The sequence below is a fragment of the Bactrocera latifrons genome, unplaced genomic scaffold, assembly GCF_001853355.1.
Source record: "Bactrocera latifrons isolate USDA-ARS-PBARC rearing strain unplaced genomic scaffold, ASM185335v1 scaffold_13, whole genome shotgun sequence".
NCBI classification, from domain to species: Eukaryota; Metazoa; Arthropoda; class Insecta; order Diptera; family Tephritidae; genus Bactrocera; species Bactrocera latifrons.
This window is the reverse complement of record NW_017534741.1, coordinates 560623-577653: the sequence shown is the minus strand read 5'-3', so window position 1 is coordinate 577653 and position 17031 is coordinate 560623. Positions and strand designations below refer to the sequence as shown.

The window sequence follows — 17031 nt, the reverse complement described above, 5'->3', positions numbered from 1 at the left end:
TAACTTTTCAATGCAATTAAAATAAATGAAAATACAATTCAATACTCAAAGTACACAAATTGATCTAATCTAATTAATTTACAGCAAAATAAAAAAATATGTAAATGACGGATAATGAAATCTCGATTATCACTTTATCATGCGAGAGTATAAAATGTTCGGTGACACCCGAACTTAGCCCTTCCTTACTTGTTATTTATATATATACCCTAAATAGGGTACATTAAATTTGCCACGAAGTTTTTAACACCTTTTGAAATATATGTATATACAATTATACAAATGATCAGCATGACGATCTGAGTTCAGTCAAGTCGGCCTGGTCTGTTTGCATATTGCTTTTTCACAAGATTGTTGTCCAAGGCAACGATATAAATTGTTCAGATCAAGCCACTATAGCATATAGCTGTCATACAAACTGACTGATCAGATTCAAATTCTTCGGCACAACGAAGTTAACAATTTAATTAACAACTTTTTAATAATTTTTAATAATAAATATAATTTAAAATAAATTTATTTACTTCTCTAAAATTTAATTCGCCTTTCCCCCTTTGTTATAGGTCCCACATTGGAGAAAAAATCTGTAAGGGAGCTTGCAGCAGGCTTAAGTCGCTTGGGTACGTACATTTATTCATAAAATTGATATGCTAGCATACTTTTGAATGGACGTATTTTGAATGTCTAGTGAACCAGTGAGTTGCAAAAAAATTCTTTTTACACACTTGCGGCTATTCGGTTACAAAAGTAAATATGCACGAAACTTTATTTTTAGCACCAGACTTCTTCCAGAATAATTTCTTTATTTATTTTCTTCTGTTTATGTATTTACATTTATGTTCCTTATTCCTTTACTTTCCTGTTTGTTTGGCATGCAAATCAAATCGAAACAATATAGAACTTCCAATGAAGCCACAAGTGTTGCCGAGAACCCTGCTTACCGGCGCATCGGCGATATCCAAGTCATCGTCCACATCGCACATTACCAGCACGAATAGCAATAGTGCGAGCAGTCGAAGTAGTAGCACTACTACAACAACAACAATGCTGCAAACGCAGCGCATGAGAATAACAAGTAATAGCAGTAGCAGCAGCTCTACAACAACAACGACGAACACGGGCTCGTCAAACGTTACAAACGGCAATGAGAATCACGAAACATTGCTCACTAAAACAGTTATCACTGAAAACGGCAACGGAAGCAGCAGCAGCAGTTTCATAACCAACGAAATCATTAACATACGTAACGACACCAACAGCTGCAGCACCGCCACCACCCACAATCGCGATAGCACCAACACAAACGCAAGTGAAAACAGCAATGTGGATCGGTTGAGCACCGGCAGCAATGCCTCCAGTTTGGGTATACCCGTTGGTGGCTTTAAGCGAATTGCGGGCAAAGAGATTTCCGCCTTATTTGAGGTTTGAACATGCTTTTTTGGAATTACATATAATGTGCTTTATAAGAAACCAAGTGCTCTTTGTGGCTAACGTCGAGTTGCATTCGTTGAGTTGAGCGTTCATTGAGAGCCGATAACTAATTATATGTGTACATATGTGTCCTTTTCATTGCTGTTCAGTGTCTGTCTAACATGCGGTAAACAACCAACTTTTTCTTACTTGTTTGTCAAAGCATACTGTGCAACACGGGAACTACATCGACGCTTGACCGTTCGCTTTCTGAGGTGCTAAACTAATGAAAACAGAAACCATAACTATTTATAAACAAAAATTAAATGCAAGCATATGTATCTTTAGAAAACCGTGATTAACTTAAAAAGCTTTGTATTTACTCTTCGCTGCCGTACGCCATTTGAAATTGCTAAAAAAAAAATTGATAAACTGGCTTAAAACACTATTGGCGCTTCACGATTCACGCTTACTTTATTGTTTTATGTGTTAATATACATACTATGTTTTTTATTTTTGTAACTAAATTTGCATTTTGCATAAGTTAACTAACACTTGTGTTATTATACCGTTATTAAGCTTTTTAACTATTCATGTTGCTGAAGCAAAGTTCTATTTATAAGCTGTTCATGAATGTATTGTATCCCGTTTTGTTTCATTGTGCGTCTTCTAAGTTATTATTGGGATCTATAGCGATTCTTAAATGTCTGCAATTAAGTAAGAAAAAAACCGTTTCTAAAATATTTCTCTGCTTTTTTAAAACTTTCGTACATAATAAGGAACTTTTTGAGTTTTGACAAATTTTCTCAGCACTCAGCATCACATAAATATATTCGGACTAAGATTTTATTATACCGAACTTATATTTGTCGAATACCTCGGTTTTTCAATACTAATGATCACCATGCGTGCTTTGATTGGAGAGACTTGTGTTGTTAGGTTTAAATATTAAAAGTTATTACTAAAACCTACTTGTACTTTTCAACGGTAGATACGCTGTCTTAACAAAGTTTCGATTGCGCTTTATATTTATTGAAGTTTAAATTTTTGTTTCACACGATCAATAAAATAATGTTTGAAGTACAACTCTTAACATCCCAATGCATGCTATATTTCGTCCATGAATTTATATAAACTAAATCATAATGTATTGCAGATATGTTTGTATGTATTTTAAAGTTAATTACGTAATTAAATTTACATATGTGTTGTGTGTACTATTTACATACATATAAATGTTATCACCTTACTATTAATTTATTGCTCCAATATAAAGTTTTCTCTGCCTGAATTGCATTTCCAGGAGACATTAGTTGAAGGCCTACAACGCTCTTCGACTCGACGATTATTTAGAGACACACAATATACAAAGGAAGATGTTGTTGATTTGTGAGACATTTAAAATAAAATAAATCATTTTCAAAGTAAAATACAGAACTGCAGCGTAGCAGATGCATCGACAACAGCGATATGTGGAAGTAATATTGATTTATGTAGCAAAAAAAAAAAAAAAAAAAAAAAAAAAAAAAAAAAAAAAAAAAAAAAAAAAAAAAAAAAAAAAAAAAAAAAAAAAAAAACAGATAGTAGAAAAGAACGTAATATGAGAAAAAATATTTAAAGGAAGAAAAAATAACATTGACACATGTGTTTAAATGTCAAGTACGAAACAATACACATGGACATGGACTAAAGCCATTAACAAATACGAAATTAGAATTAAAGAATTAAAGTGAAAACAAACTTTTAGAATTCCATGCGATCAGTTGGTCTAAAATTGTTTATATTTATTTTCAATTACTTCGCGAGTTGTGCAATCTTCACAAGCCTTATTTTGTAATATTGATCAATGTTTTTTATATTATATTTATACTTTACTATTTTTGGTTGCATAAATGATATATTACATTTGTCGATTTGCAATTGGAGAGTATTTCAACTATAAATTAAAATTTTATATAACGTGTATATGAAAAAGTGTTTATAAACTTGTATTTACGTTTTTATTACTATCAGTTTATCTTAACTCTCGATATTAGAGCGTTATGTGTGTGTTTTAGTTTTTAGTTTATGTATATATTGAATATGGTGCGTTTCATATTTCGAGTTGAACTAACATTTACAATAAATTAATATTAAAATAAAGAATTATAAGGTGTGTGTGTGCGCGCGTTTTATATTTTACTAAACTTGTACGTATTTACATATGCTGATATACATTTCTAATTACCCAAATATGTATGAATATGTATGTATTGATTTTAAGTGCCAATCATATTTTATGAACAAATAAATAACCTACATAAAGGAAATAAATAAAAATATGAAAATTTGATGAACAAATGCGGGCTATTTAAAATAAAAAATTTAAACTATTTGGTAACTAAAGAAGATATTTTTTCCGAAATGTTTTCACCAATAAATATTATGTGCAAATATGCATTACAAATATATATTTTTATAACTGCTTCCATTCAACTGCAATAAGTTTCTGCACTTGTTTTAAGTCTGACAAACTTTCCAAACTCAATTTGTATTTTGGGAGCTTAATTGAAGAATGTAAATTTTAAAAACCTCAGAAGTGTAGTGCTTTAGTAACTAGTCGTAATTGGTAAAATTCAGAAAAAAAATGTTGCTTTTACCACTTACTTTTTGTTCATAAATTTTGCTTGATTAGTGAAGTTTATTTGCTTTTAAAAATAAATATTATTATAAAGATAAAATGACAATCTTCAAATGCATTTGTGGGATAGAAAGCATTTGATTTTAATTTCATGTTAAGCCAGAAATGTGTTCCAGATTTGTTTATTTGTACAAATAAATCAACGAGTTATACTATCTTTCAAAATTTTTTAGAAAAGACAAAAATATAATCACTTATTATTCGTAAACAATATGTTAATCTATATGCCACTAGTAGCACGACCGAAATTATGAACAAAAAAAATAAAAAATACGAAATTTAAAACTACGAATTTGTCACATAGAAAAACATAGAAAACTTCAAATTATACTAATAGAAAGCAGCATTTTACGATAAAATAAAAACCAGGAAATAAGAAATATATGGCTAATTTTTGTTCCATTTTGGATAAAATTCTGAAGTTAACTTTCAGTAACAGCTATGAAGCTTGTCAGTTTGGAACAAGCAACAAATTTCTAGTCCCCACCTTGCAATATAAAAAAAAAAAAAAAAAAAAAAAAAAACATAAAAAAAAAAAAAAAAAAAAAAAAAAAAAAAAAAAGCAAATATTAACTGCACTGAAATATATATTTGAAGCAAATATGAAATAAACGATATAAGAGTAGCCTAAACACAATAACAAATGTTTCATAAAACGAGAATGATAATTAAAAAATAAAATTCAAAACGTTATATAATATGGTTTGATTTCAAATATATAACACCTGTATTAAATCAAATTGTTTTTTCACATTCCAATTGAGATAATAAAGATTAAAAAATACAACCATGTGTAGTTTCACGAATTGGGCAGCACTTACACATTTGACGGACGGCTTGTCAAATGAAGTTTTTTACTGTATCTGCCGCTTGTCCTCATTGTAGTTTTCAGTTGTTTTGCTATTTCTATGATAAACCAATAAATTCACGTTAAAAGTAATATATTCAATATTACATTAAAGTGTTAAGTAAAAATAGCGACACATATACGTTAGAAAAAATATAGACATGGTGAAACTAACGCCGGAGCTTGTTAATCAGTCAATGCAATATATAAATCCGTGCCGGGAGCGAGAACTGGATTTGCGCGGTTACAAAATTCCACAGATTGAAAATTTAGGAGCCACATTAGATCAATTTGATACGATAGACCTTTCCGACAATGATTTGCGTAAATTGGATGGCATTCCGTTTTTGCCGCGTCTGAAATGCCTGCTACTTAATAATAATCGTATCCTGCGTATTGGGGACGGCTTACACGAAGCAGTACCCAATTTAAGTTCAGTTATCTTGACTGGAAATAATCTACAAGAACTAGGTGATCTGGAGCCTCTTGCTTTGCTACCTCGTCTTGAAACACTTTGCTTACTTGTAAATCCTGTTTCCACAAAACCCTATTACCGCGAGTACATGGCTTTCAAGTTTCCTCAATTACGTTTACTAGATTTTAGGAAAATCAAACGGAAGGACCGCATTGAAGCTCAAGAATATTTCCGAACAAAACAAGGTAAAGATATGTTGAAGGAAGTGGCAAAGAAATCGAAATTAAATGCCTCAGCCGCAGCTGCTGAAGCCGGTGGTAAATCTGGAGTAAATGTAGCAGCAAGAACTGCCAATCCTGAAGACTTGCAACGTATAAGAGATGCGATAAAGCGCGCAAACTCATTACAAGAGGTGGAACGGCTATCTCGCATACTTCAAAGTGGACAACTGCCCGAAAATTTTGAACTGGAATTGACTCAAAACGGTGCGACGCTAAATGGAAATGCGATTGGCGGTAGTAGTAGCGTTGAAGCTATGGATTATTAAGTTGAACCCTGCTTTTAGTAGATTTAAAATGAATTTTTATTTACAATTTTATGAAGGTTTGTAAAAAAAATGAATTAAAGACAAAAACAAGTTTTAAGAACTAACGGCATTTAAACGTTTATTTTTTCATAGAAAAATTTAAACACGTACGATAGTAGTACATTTATGCAGCACATCTAAAGACAAAATGCTGAGAAATGCAGAAACATGTGAGGAACGAATCTCAGTGTATAATTAATTACGTTTGTCACAAATTTTCTAATTGTATTAACTAATAGTTTTAAAATTATGATGGTCGAAAGCTATACATTTAACTGTAAGGAACTGCTTAGATAGTTGGTTACAAATCAGACACTTTTGACATTTGCTAAACTATTTCGCCCAGGGACCACTGGCTTTTAACATATTGCATTGATAATGGAATAAAATTTTAATTGATATTTTCGGTAGATATTTTGTTGATGTGCTTAAGTCTGTGGTGTTTTGGTTTAAAATAAATCTGCAATCCTTAAACCTTGGCAACTACTTTATGACAGCTCCTTCTCAGCCATTATAGTATCATAATGCAGCCCAGTATAGAAAATTATCCACGTCACAAGAAAACCCGCAAATGACGTCATAAAACCTTCTTTAACCAGCTCCCAAGCGCCTCCGTAAGCCTCTTCATCAATACCTTGGAAATTTATGGAATAAATGTACACAATACCACAACTAATACCAGCGAATCTATAGAAACATATGAGAAATTGTTTATGAATTTACATAAGATGCATTGTTATTTGGAGATTCCTTACAGTACTAATCCCAGGAAGCCCTTTAATGGCACAATGCCCCAAACTATGCCTAACAGAATGCCAAAAATCTGCCTCGCCCAGTATATAACATCTAAAAATTCATCCTGCAAGTAAAAACATTAATGAAGATGGGACAAAGTTCTTTCTAATTATATATTTCATTTCATTGTATCTTTATTAGCATTATCAACTTACCTTGTCTGGCCATTCGGAATTCGCTTTCAACGCCCTTGAGCAGATCTCTGAAAGATTTAACGACTTTGGGCTACCATTGCTGTTGCGTTCAATTGTGTTAGTTCTTGTTGACATTTTAGTAATGTGCTTAATTTAACAAAAAGCAGAATTGAAATAAATTAACTAAAGTTAATCTCGTGCAATGATTAGAGAAAAACTCCAGGGACGTGTAAGTAAATTAGTAAATGTCACTTTGACAACTCGTTTTCAGTGGGAACAGTTGTCTTCAACATCGTTGCCGTATTGATGGAATTATTTAACTGACAGCTTGAATGAAATTACTTTCCGTTATTGTATTTGAATTTTTCTAGATATATTTTATAAATGTTAGATACTGAAATCATGAAGACGACTATATATTATTAATTAAGGTAATAAGTAAGGATTAAAGATAGTACCATAAGACCAAGAATAAAAGAAATGTTTATATATATGTGTTTGAGCTAAGATTCAATTAGCGATAATATACTCAGATTGGAGTAAATTAAGTCTGTCACGATGTATGTAATAGGAGGTCGAATAAAATACTTACTCATATAAGTGATGAGCGAGATTAGTTGAATCGATTTGGTAGTGCGGCAGTCTGTCCGCCTAGTCCCACTGTTTTTGAGATATACTCAAGAAATTCGGTACAGATTATTATCCAAGCCATCGATCGCTACAATCTCCCGACATATTATTCAGATAATATTATTGGATACTTGTTACAACAACAACATATTATTCAAGTCGAATGGGAATAAAATAAAAATGAAATGGCCACGACAGGGAATAACGTGAAAAAGTCTTCTGTCTCGTATTGGTAGAAGCAATAGGTACCTCAAAAGAGATAACAAATATGTCGGGGCGATTGATCCTTCGGCGCTTTCTCCACATTTGACGCTGAGCGACTAATTTTTGCTTTCAAACATATACACTTACAATAGCTTAATTTATGTTTTCATAAATTTTTATGCTAGGTAACTCAGTAAATTCAATAAAAAAAAGCTCTTAATTTTCCCAATAAAATTAACTAAGTATATTCACATATAAAACATAAACAACAAATTATAACTAAATATAGCGAAATGTTGCTTGTCAAAAAAGTCTTGCGGTATTATCGCTAGTTAGCGCTGAGAGCGCGTAGTTCTAGTTTTATTCGTCGCATCGGGTCATGCTATACCTTCTTGGAAAGCTCATTTCACGCGCTAACACGTGTTTGATAGATTGTCGTTTCTTCTAAGTCGTTCGTGAGTTATAGCGTCGCAAACATGGAGCAAAGTAAAAAGAAAATACGGCATATTTTACAGTACTACTACGATAAAGGCAAAAATGCATCTCAAGCCGCCAATAAAATTTGTGCAGTTTATGGACAAATACAGTATACATTTCTACCGCACAACGATGGTTTCAACGTTTTCGTGGCGGAAGGCTTGTCGTCGAAAATTGCGATAAAATCGCTGAATTGGTCGAAAGAGACCGGCATAGTGCAGCCGTAGCATCTGTCAAGAGCTGGGAATTAGTCATCAAAACGAAATTTATGAACAATTGAAAATACCGCAAGACTTTTTTGACAAACTATTATAAGTATGCATGTGTGTGTTTCTATAATCCTACTACGCGAAACAGAAACTGGTATGACTTCTTAAATATTTAAACAGATGTAAAATTGATCCTCAAAATTCAGTCTTATAGAAATCATAAACAGTCTGGCTAATTTTTTCTCCTAATGGTCGTTGCAAAGGTCCACAAGTTATTTTGCTCAACAGCAAACGAGCGTCTCTTTCATCTAAACACAGTTTGTAAGCATCAAATAGTAATCGCGGAGTGGGATATACCTCAACGATCGCTAATGCTTTTTCCATTGACAATGAATGTAACTGTAACAATTGTTGTACAAATATTTCTCTCACTGTCAATTGTGCTCCACGCGCAGAATCCTCGTACAAAGCACGAAATTTCAATAGTCCTATCATACTAGCTGAAGCACGACATGGCCGCAACTCTTCTTTGGTTGAACTAAGCAGGACTTTTTCTCTAAAACAACGTATTAATGTATTCGTTACACTTTGCAAATGCTTCATGGAACGGAAGTTGTTTTGGGTATGAGCAATTTTAAATCCCGAATGTATTTGTGTATTTACAATTGCCTGTTGCAAAGATTCCATAGGCAAGCCCAGATGTTCATTATCCCCAAAATCTTCTACTAAGTATATAATGTTTTGTATGCCACACTGACGTAAACGATGTTTTTGTTCGTGAAATCGGCCATCGCGTATACTTGATGCCAAGTCATCGAACCTTTTACGTTCCACAATGTATGGAAGAACAAGCTCATTACCTTCTTGATCACGAGCAATCCAAAGAAAATCACCAATTGTCAGACGCCGTACCTCATACAATACTTCAAAACTTTCCAAATAACTACGTGTTTGATCTAAAGTACGTTTGTTTTTACCGCTTGTTTCTTGTGTATCAACAAGTAATATAATACGAAAATTCCCAGGACTCATAATTACTTGTCGTTGACGCTCTTCTTCTTCTGCTATTGCTTTTTGCTCCTTTTTAGTGATTTTCGGTTGTAATTTCTTTGGAGATTTTTTCCGCTTGGTTTTTTTTACTGATTCCACAAGTTGTTTAACATCTGATTCAAATGTCTTCATAGCAGATTCTAAAGGCGAATTCTGTAGTTTTTCTCGATACAAACGAAGTTCATCGTCGATTAGATTGCAGAGCGTGCTACCAAAACCCCTAAGGATAGCACATTCCCTTCCTGAAGACAATGGAAGTGGATAGCTCCGAAGGGCTATTAAAGCCTCGCGAAGTTTGTACTGTGATTTCGCATTACGACGTTCTGCATCTTCTAACCACTTCTCGAGCCATTTTTCAAACAAGGGATTAGGCTGTGCCAATGTGATCTTTAAACGTTCCGCCATATAATCAACTTTTTATAATTTCACTTCAGATTAGCGACTATTTGAAATGTTTGTTTACTTTCATTATATTTTCAACAGTGCTGCCAAGTGCATAAACGAAACGGAATAAGTCAGCTGATTTTGACATATTGAACATGTTTCCAATTTTCTTCATATTTCTTGTTGGTTGTAGTTAAATAATTGAAAATGATCAAATCATTAAATTTTTTGGTAAATATTTCCCAAAATGTGAGATGTAAGTGAAACTTCAGCATATAATTGAATTGATTTATCGTATATATGTAAATGCAAATTGTTTATTTTTTGCTTAGGTACACGGCAATTTTCTTTCACGGCGATACAAGCACTTGATCAAAATTGGCGTGAACAGAAAGGACTGCCGGGAAATCCAAATGCCTTTGGACCATTAACTAATCTACCCGACTACAGTTTTTTGGATGGCCGCCCAACACCACTCGGTGTATGTTAACAAAAGCTTCAGCTGAAATTGTAATTCTAACTATTATTTTGTATTTTCATAGTCTAACCAAAAACGGCGGTTGAAGAAACAGCAAGAGATCGCTGATAAAATTGTAACACTAAGCGGTGAATTAGATTTTGCAAAGAAACGATATGCTCGCATACAAGCTGAAGAGGCGGAAACAAAAGAAAATATTATAAAGAACAAGCTGAAACCCAAAGGACATCTGCTTCTCAAGAAAGAATAAAAGTAGTGCATTTTAGTCCATAATTAACAGTTCAATATAATTAAAAGAGTTTATGTAATAATAATTATATACCAGAATGCCTACCAAAGTTGTTAACATAAATTTGAAGAATTTTTCTTTCCTGATTGGAACATTTATATTTATAGAAAATTTACGAGAAAAACACGAAAGCAAATTTACTATACACTTGCTTACTCCTCACTCTTGATATACATATAATAGGGAAGATGTAGACAAATTTCACTATCTTCAAACCAATATAAATACTGTAGGCAAAGGCAACCTTGAAATTCTATACTAGCGGACATCAATTACGAAGCACCGATATGGCCGCTCTGATGTGGTGGAACGTAGGCGAGGAAATTTAAGATTCCACATTAATATATTGTACTCTCGATATTATAAATCACTGCCGCTCTAGTTTTTGTCCAACTCTTAAAGCGTTCAGTGCGACATTAGCTCTAGTAGAGGAGGAGAGGAGTAATGCTCTCTTCGGCGAAGAGTCGATCTTCCACCAAAATACTTCTCCAGAACTGGACTACAGTTAGTGCTTAGAATGTTAGAATGGGAGAACGTAGTCTATAGAATGTCCCACTGGAATGTGAAGTCTCAAAAAATTCTATGTTCGAGTAGCGCCGTCAATACCTGTAGAAACTGAGCGTGCTGTTATTCATGAGTCATTTGAGGGCTTCTGTGAATCCTGCGTATAATGAGTCTCCGCATGACACTGGCCACCTCTATGTACGCGGCGCCAACCCCACTCATCTAACATCCATTTCCCTTTGATCCGACCCCGTCGAAACAGTCTCCTGAGCCTCACGCTAGATGACGCCGATGACAACTAAGCATGCATATATAATATTAACTATTTTTAAATAAAATTAACTTTATTAAAAAATGTATCATATTTTCGATTTTATAACGGCCTCAACTTGTAACAGAACTTATGACAGACAATTTTTTTCAAGTTTTAAAAATATGTAATTAAAAAATATGAATCTATTTAAATTTTTTGTTTCAGATAGAAATTGCGACCTGCATCCTGCCCGCCGTCCGGCAAATAAAAGATAAGAGAAAGATAAATAATATAAAAATTTTTGAATCAAACAATGTGATAATGATGTTTAAATATATAACTATAAACACCAGAAATTTCGTTTTAATCAATTAATACTTTCCCTCCTAAAGACATCCTCAAAAAAATTGATTTTTTGAAGCTTCTAAATCAGGCTCCCCCCTTAACTTCTCAATTGCCTACTGAGTTCGAAGTAGCACGAAGCAAGATTGAAATTAGTTGTAGTTTGTGCTACCAAAAAGAGTGTGGTTTATAGGAAGTTGAAATACTTTAACATAAATTCAACTGAGTGGAGTTGTAAATCCTAATAGCCGTAATAACTTCCACTTGCCCGGAAGCTTAACCTTATTTATGTTTGTCGATTACTACCAACAGGTCGGTGCCTTTAAGTCTGTTTTTTGATATTTTTTGAATTTGTTTAGTCGTTGTCCAATCGTATGTAAATATTATTATATTATTGTCGAACCATAACCTATTACAGTTAGATTCGCAAAAGGGCCATTTGTCTTCGATTCAATATTTCTCAATCAAATCTTTGCCGAAAAGTGTGAATTAAAATGCGGAACAGTCTCTATTGATTTTTGAACACGCTCTGGAAATGGACACATCTATTGGCATATTAATAAATATTTTTGTTTACACAGCTAATCAAATAAGCACATATTTTGACTATTCATGGAAGAAACCAACGTATGCTTGTTATTAGCACACTTAATTATTGTTTAAGTACTAAGTAATGGTAGTTGTGGACGTAAGTAAGTATCTACATATAAACCTATGTTAATATTTGTTCATACAAACATAACGGACTATATGTAATTTAAAACATTTTCTGTTAAAGTTCTTGCTTAATTACATAATTGGTAGTTGTTATTGTAATAAATAAAATGTATCAGCATATTAGGCGGAGCAAAACAATAATAGGTCTTATCACTTATCCACTAAACGTTTACCCTGAACATAATTTTTGTTTCGAAACTTAACACCTTCGTAAATGCATATGAAAACTCGTTACTTTTCTTGACATCCGTTTGAAAGAAATTTGACAAAGTGGGAAGACTTATTTAAAATGACTATAAAAATTCTCAATATTTCCTTTATCATTTTGCCCCATACAATACGAAATCGTTCATAAAATGTTGTTTGATTCGATAAGTTGGTTTTCAGTATTGAGAATTCAAAAAAGCTCTAAGTTGTAACAGACGGACGAAAAATCACCTTTTTTTTGTTGAAATTAGAGCAATGAAAAAATCAACTAAGCTCGACACGCTGATCATTTATACATATATATGTATATACTCTATAGGGGTTTCCGACATTACCTTTTGAGTTCATAAACTCCTTGGAAAACTTATTATTCCCTGTTAAGGGTTAGGTTTTTTTAAATAAAGGGCGATCCATTTCGAGGCTCCCCACTTTTTTTAAAGAAAAAACAAAAAAACTTGAAGCCTAATGGGAAATTATTCGAAAGAACATTCCTTGTCATTTATTTTTTGAAGATTATCTCTTCCTAATGTTGGCCGCGGCTACGCGTCAGATGGTCCATCCGTTAAGTCCAATTTTCGATGACTCATGATGATTCGCTCCAAAGCATGACTCGAAGCACGATTGTCCTCTTAGACTTTAGACTAAACATATCCACACAGGAACAAGTGTAACAGTATGATATCACTTGATATTTGTGGCCAGTCGATCGGTCCAAAACATGAAATTATCTGCTCACCGATGTGTTCACTCAATATATCTATTGATTGGTGCGATGTGTGGAAATGACGCCGTCTTCTTGAAACCAAATGTCGACTAGATCACGAGCTTGTATTTCAGGAATCAAATAGTCGGTCATCTTGACGCGATAAAGGTCGCCATTGACGGTTACGTTCCCACCGGTATTATTTTTGAAAAAATATTGATCTATGATTCTAGCGGCCCACAAACCATACCAACCGTCTGGATTAGTTCTTTATCTCTTCAAGTTGCTCTTACTCTCGAATGCGGCAAATTTTGCTTGTTTACATACTCATTGAGCCGGTTCGGTTCGGAAACGTCGGATCTTCTTGAAACTTGCGAAGGTTAATGGGCTTCAATTCTTGCACAAGCTGTATTTTGTACGCTATCAACTTAAGATCTCGATATGAAATGCGACAAGTTGTACCATATGTCAGTCTGAGTTGCTGCGAAATGCGCCGAATCGACTCTCCACGGTCTTCATTCTCAGCTACGGTTGCTATATTTTCTTCACTGCGTGCTGAACGTGGTATATTCAGGCAAATATTATTCAATAATGAATGCTGGTTCTGAACATGGGTGATAGTATTGCGAATAGTTCGCTCAGTAATCCGTTTATGTTGGTCAATAGTTCAGCAAAGCGCCCTAAAAACATTCTTTACAAATCGTGAATTTTCGCAATAAAGCTGACCGGTTTGTAAACCTTGTTAAGGCACAAGTATTTCCATGATATGCATATGCATTTATGCACGCGTGATCTGTCAAAAAAGGCGACTAAAAAAAGTACCTCTAAAGGATTACCCGTTATAAACTATTTTTATGCAATTTAAATAGTTCAGCATATCAAAGATTCATATTTAAATAGTATTTTGTGAAATTTTTATTTAAAAGTCCCGAAAACTCAGCCCTTGGTATCAAATCTTCCTTCACATTTCTAAAAAAATGTGTACGTGAACACCATAAATCAAAATCGAAAAACGAAATATGTATATTTGTTAGTGCCCCTTAAGGGTATAAGTATAAAACATACCTTCTATTCGGTGACTGTTATTTGGAATATAATTTTGTAGCAGCATATGTTGTTAAAAAATCCGAGTCGATGTGTTTGGCGATGTAACGTATTTCCATTGAAGTTTACAACAAAATCTCTTTTTATGTACCATAGGTTGTCAGTTCTATTTTTCATTATAAAGCCGATTTGAAGAACATAGATACATTCTTTAAAGCTTTAGATAATTATTCCTGAAATATTACTTCGATGAGAAAATCCTCCATTGTATTGTAAAGAAAACGTATGAACTTCAACTATATCATTTCAGCTAATTAAACCTGGAAACGTTTTAAAATGTAAGTAGAATATTGCAAGTTTTAGCAGTATAGCCTGTAACAACTGCAACCGCTGAACGATCGATTTCGACTTTAGGAAGAATTAAAAGTCATCTTAGGAACATGGTGGGACAAGAGCGTCCAATTATCTTGCTTTTTTGAACTTACACAAAAGTAATTTGAAATGAAATCCTTTAATCTTTGAAAATTTAAAATGGGTATGCGTTTTATAATATTTTCTATTTATAGTAAGTTGTAATGATATACTATTATTGGCTTCAGATGACAACTATACATAAGTATATGTAAACGAACTGATTCAATTAATCGTCATTTATTTATAGGGTATATGATTAATAATTAGTTAATGCAATCCAGAAATAAATGCCGAATACTGCTTTCCCGGGCCTGAAAACCTCTTCTTGTATTCGCCACTGGCTTGAAGAGACATAAACATATTTTTAATCCAAATTGAGCGAGTATCTACATATCTCATTCGAATTCGTGTTGACTTAAAAAAGTAAAAATGAAAATAAACAACATTTACATTTTTCCACCATCTGGTGGTCTAAAATATGAAGTATTTAAACATATAGCATCAGAATTGGAATAATATTGCTCACTCAGGGAGTTCGTAAATTGGATTTGTTCTTATAATTCATTTCTAAGACGCAGTATCGTAAATGTATTAGGATCATAAAACTGAACATTAACCGTGGTAGATTTCCGTGATTGACATATGGATAATTTTCCACATTAATTATTGTATAACAACAAACCATATATTTTTCAGTGGACGGAGCATTAAAGTGTTAAAAACCCAATAAATTAATCAAAGTTCGCGGTGGCGATCGGTTCCATATTCAAATATTTCACTGTCTGACATGGGAAAGCATTCATATGTATGAGTATTTGATTGTAGAAACTATGGTGAAATTAATCATGATTAATCATTGATTCATATTCCCGTTTTTAAAGGTGTGAATGAAGGTGCTCGCAAATGTCGCGAAATTTTACACAAAACCCTTTTTGATTTCTCTTGCTCTTCTTTTATGCGTGTTTCTAAACAAAATGATAAATGCAGCATTCATGGAGTATATAAGTTCTGTTAAATGTTGAGCTCAGGCACTCAAGAATTGACTTACCTTGATAGCAGAACTCTACAGTGTGTAAGAATTAAAAATTATTTGTTGAAAGATGAATTACTTGGTGAGTTTGAGAAACAAGTGACGCAAATCGAAAAAAAAAATTATGAAATTATTTAGTGAAATTAAATTAAATTTAGTATGCAAACAAATGTTGAACAAATTCTCTGCTAAATCTTGCAGCGCTTAACTACCGTGAACTGCGTCATCATAGTATTATTATTTGTGTTGGTACTCACCCCCAGCTATGCTCAATTGTTTTATGATTTCGAGGGTTTCGATTATGCCAATAATGTTTTGGACCGACATTTACCTGATGGTTACTACTACGTAAATGATGGCCGTATCGTCCCCGTAAGCAGCGACATACGACGCAAGGATTTTCTATTGAGTGGCAGTGATCACGTCTATTACTCACCGGTCGTGCGCGTCAAACATCAAAAGGCAAAGAAGAAGTTATTTGTGCCAAACTTATTTGGTTAAGCGTAGGAAGTAGAAGTACGAAACGTGCGATGTTGAGAATACAGACTGATCTCTTTACACTTAAATTTGTGTATTATAAAATTATATATGTTGTTATGTACATATCAATGTTTAACGTAGTAAATTAACAAAAGTCTAAATTTACTAAAAAAAAGCTCATATAAATAAATGAGAGGAAAATTTAAACATATATACATATATATAGACTTTTTTTTATTAAGCAGGGACAATTGCTTCTTGAGATTCAACATTAAGTTTTGGTGTTTGGAAAAGAAAAAAATTTTAATAATTTCGTATTTAAATGAAACTCTACTTCTGATGAAAAATATGTTGCTGGTACCATGAAATGATCGTCAAAGAAAATGAACGAGATGGACCGCCTTTTAGAGGTGAAAACGTCCAAAATCTAACACAATAGCACACTGTTATTAAAGCGAGACGCTTTTTTAATTTCTTTAAGACATCGCACCTATTGATCAGTGTATATATATATGAAATTCGATAACCCTTCTACAGGATGATCGAGTTTCCTTACTTTTTTAAGAAAATACGCAGAACCCCAAACTTAATGGAAAATACTTATTATCATTTAAAAGAACAACATCTGGCAATTATGTTTTGAAGTTTATCTCTTTCACTTGTCCGTTGAGTTCAATTTTCGATGACTCTTCGAGCAGTTTGGCTGGTATCCTGTGATGTTTTGCTCCAAAAAGTCCAACGGTGTGATA

At 33.2% G+C, this 17031-nt stretch overlaps 6 protein-coding genes across 7 annotated transcripts in view; 4 read left to right on the top strand and 2 right to left on the bottom strand.

Annotated features, from left to right (window-relative positions):
* Positions 1-2888, top strand: part of LOC108978976 (F-actin-uncapping protein LRRC16A) — an 80985-nt gene extending 78097 nt beyond the window's left edge. The window contains exons 21-23 of one of the 2 annotated variants that reach the window (XM_018949506.1): positions 564-620; positions 899-1422; positions 2714-2888. In XM_018949506.1, coding sequence (XP_018805051.1) covers positions 564-620; positions 899-1422; positions 2714-2803 — 671 coding nt within the window. In that variant the 3' untranslated portion in view covers positions 2804-2888. The remainder of the gene's footprint in view (positions 1-563; positions 621-898; positions 1423-2713) is intronic. The other variant, XM_018949507.1, reaches the window with a different exon arrangement.
* Positions 2889-4933: 2045 nt separating this feature from the next.
* Positions 4934-5998, top strand: LOC108978994 (probable U2 small nuclear ribonucleoprotein A'). Its single transcript, XM_018949535.1, has one exon. It carries the CDS (start codon positions 5099-5101, stop codon positions 5897-5899), a length of 801 nt encoding a protein of 266 aa, XP_018805080.1. The 5' UTR covers positions 4934-5098; the 3' UTR covers positions 5900-5998.
* Positions 5988-7115, bottom strand: LOC108978995 (uncharacterized protein C20orf24 homolog). The gene is made up of 3 exons (XM_018949536.1): positions 6889-7115; positions 6694-6797; positions 5988-6625 (listed from the first exon to the last, which is right to left on the bottom strand). The coding sequence occupies exons 1-3, from the start codon at positions 7000-7002 to the stop codon at positions 6427-6429; spliced, it is 417 nt and encodes a 138-aa protein (XP_018805081.1). The 5' UTR covers positions 7003-7115; the 3' UTR covers positions 5988-6426.
* Positions 7116-8323: 1208 nt separating this feature from the next.
* Positions 8324-9889, bottom strand: LOC108978993 (crossover junction endonuclease MUS81). The gene has a single exon (XM_018949534.1). It carries the CDS (start codon positions 9840-9842, stop codon positions 8583-8585), a length of 1260 nt encoding a protein of 419 aa, XP_018805079.1. The 5' UTR covers positions 9843-9889; the 3' UTR covers positions 8324-8582.
* Positions 9890-9967: 78 nt separating this feature from the next.
* Positions 9968-10651, top strand: LOC108978992 (39S ribosomal protein L52, mitochondrial). Its single transcript, XM_018949533.1, has 3 exons — positions 9968-10077; positions 10154-10302; positions 10364-10651. Exons 1-3 carry the CDS (start codon positions 10029-10031, stop codon positions 10547-10549), a joined length of 384 nt encoding a protein of 127 aa, XP_018805078.1. The 5' UTR covers positions 9968-10028; the 3' UTR covers positions 10550-10651.
* A 5154-nt stretch (positions 10652-15805) lies between these two features.
* LOC108978966 lies at positions 15806-16329 on the top strand. The gene is made up of 2 exons (XM_018949491.1): positions 15806-15884; positions 16004-16329. Exons 1-2 carry the CDS (start codon positions 15873-15875, stop codon positions 16301-16303), a joined length of 312 nt encoding a protein of 103 aa, XP_018805036.1. The 5' UTR covers positions 15806-15872; the 3' UTR covers positions 16304-16329.
* The last annotated feature ends 702 nt before the right edge of the window (positions 16330-17031 follow it).

What these genes read in the sequence shown, in the direction of transcription:
- LOC108978994 (XM_018949535.1), top strand. Translation starts at nt 5,099, where the DNA reads ATGGTGAAACTAACGCCGGAGCTTGTTAATCAGTCAATGCAATATATA.
- LOC108978995 (XM_018949536.1), bottom strand. Translation starts at nt 7,002, where the DNA reads ATGTCAACAAGAACTAACACAATTGAACGCAACAGCAATGGTAGCCCA. An exon ending in ATTCCGAATGGCCAGACAAG is followed by an intron (nt 6,798 to 6,888) that starts GTAAGTTGATAA and finishes TTTTACTTGCAG; the next exon opens with GATGAATTTTTAGATGTTAT. An exon ending in GGCTTCCTGGGATTAGTACT is followed by an intron (nt 6,626 to 6,693) that starts GTAAGGAATCTC and finishes ATGTTTCTATAG; the next exon opens with ATTCGCTGGTATTAGTTGTG.
- LOC108978993 (XM_018949534.1), bottom strand. Translation starts at nt 9,842, where the DNA reads ATGGCGGAACGTTTAAAGATCACATTGGCACAGCCTAATCCCTTGTTT.
- LOC108978992 (XM_018949533.1), top strand. Translation starts at nt 10,029, where the DNA reads ATGATCAAATCATTAAATTTTTTGGTAAATATTTCCCAAAATGTGAGA. An exon ending in TATTTCCCAAAATGTGAGAT is followed by an intron (nt 10,078 to 10,153) that starts GTAAGTGAAACT and finishes TTTTTTGCTTAG; the next exon opens with GTACACGGCAATTTTCTTTC. An exon ending in GCCGCCCAACACCACTCGGT is followed by an intron (nt 10,303 to 10,363) that starts GTATGTTAACAA and finishes GTATTTTCATAG; the next exon opens with TCTAACCAAAAACGGCGGTT.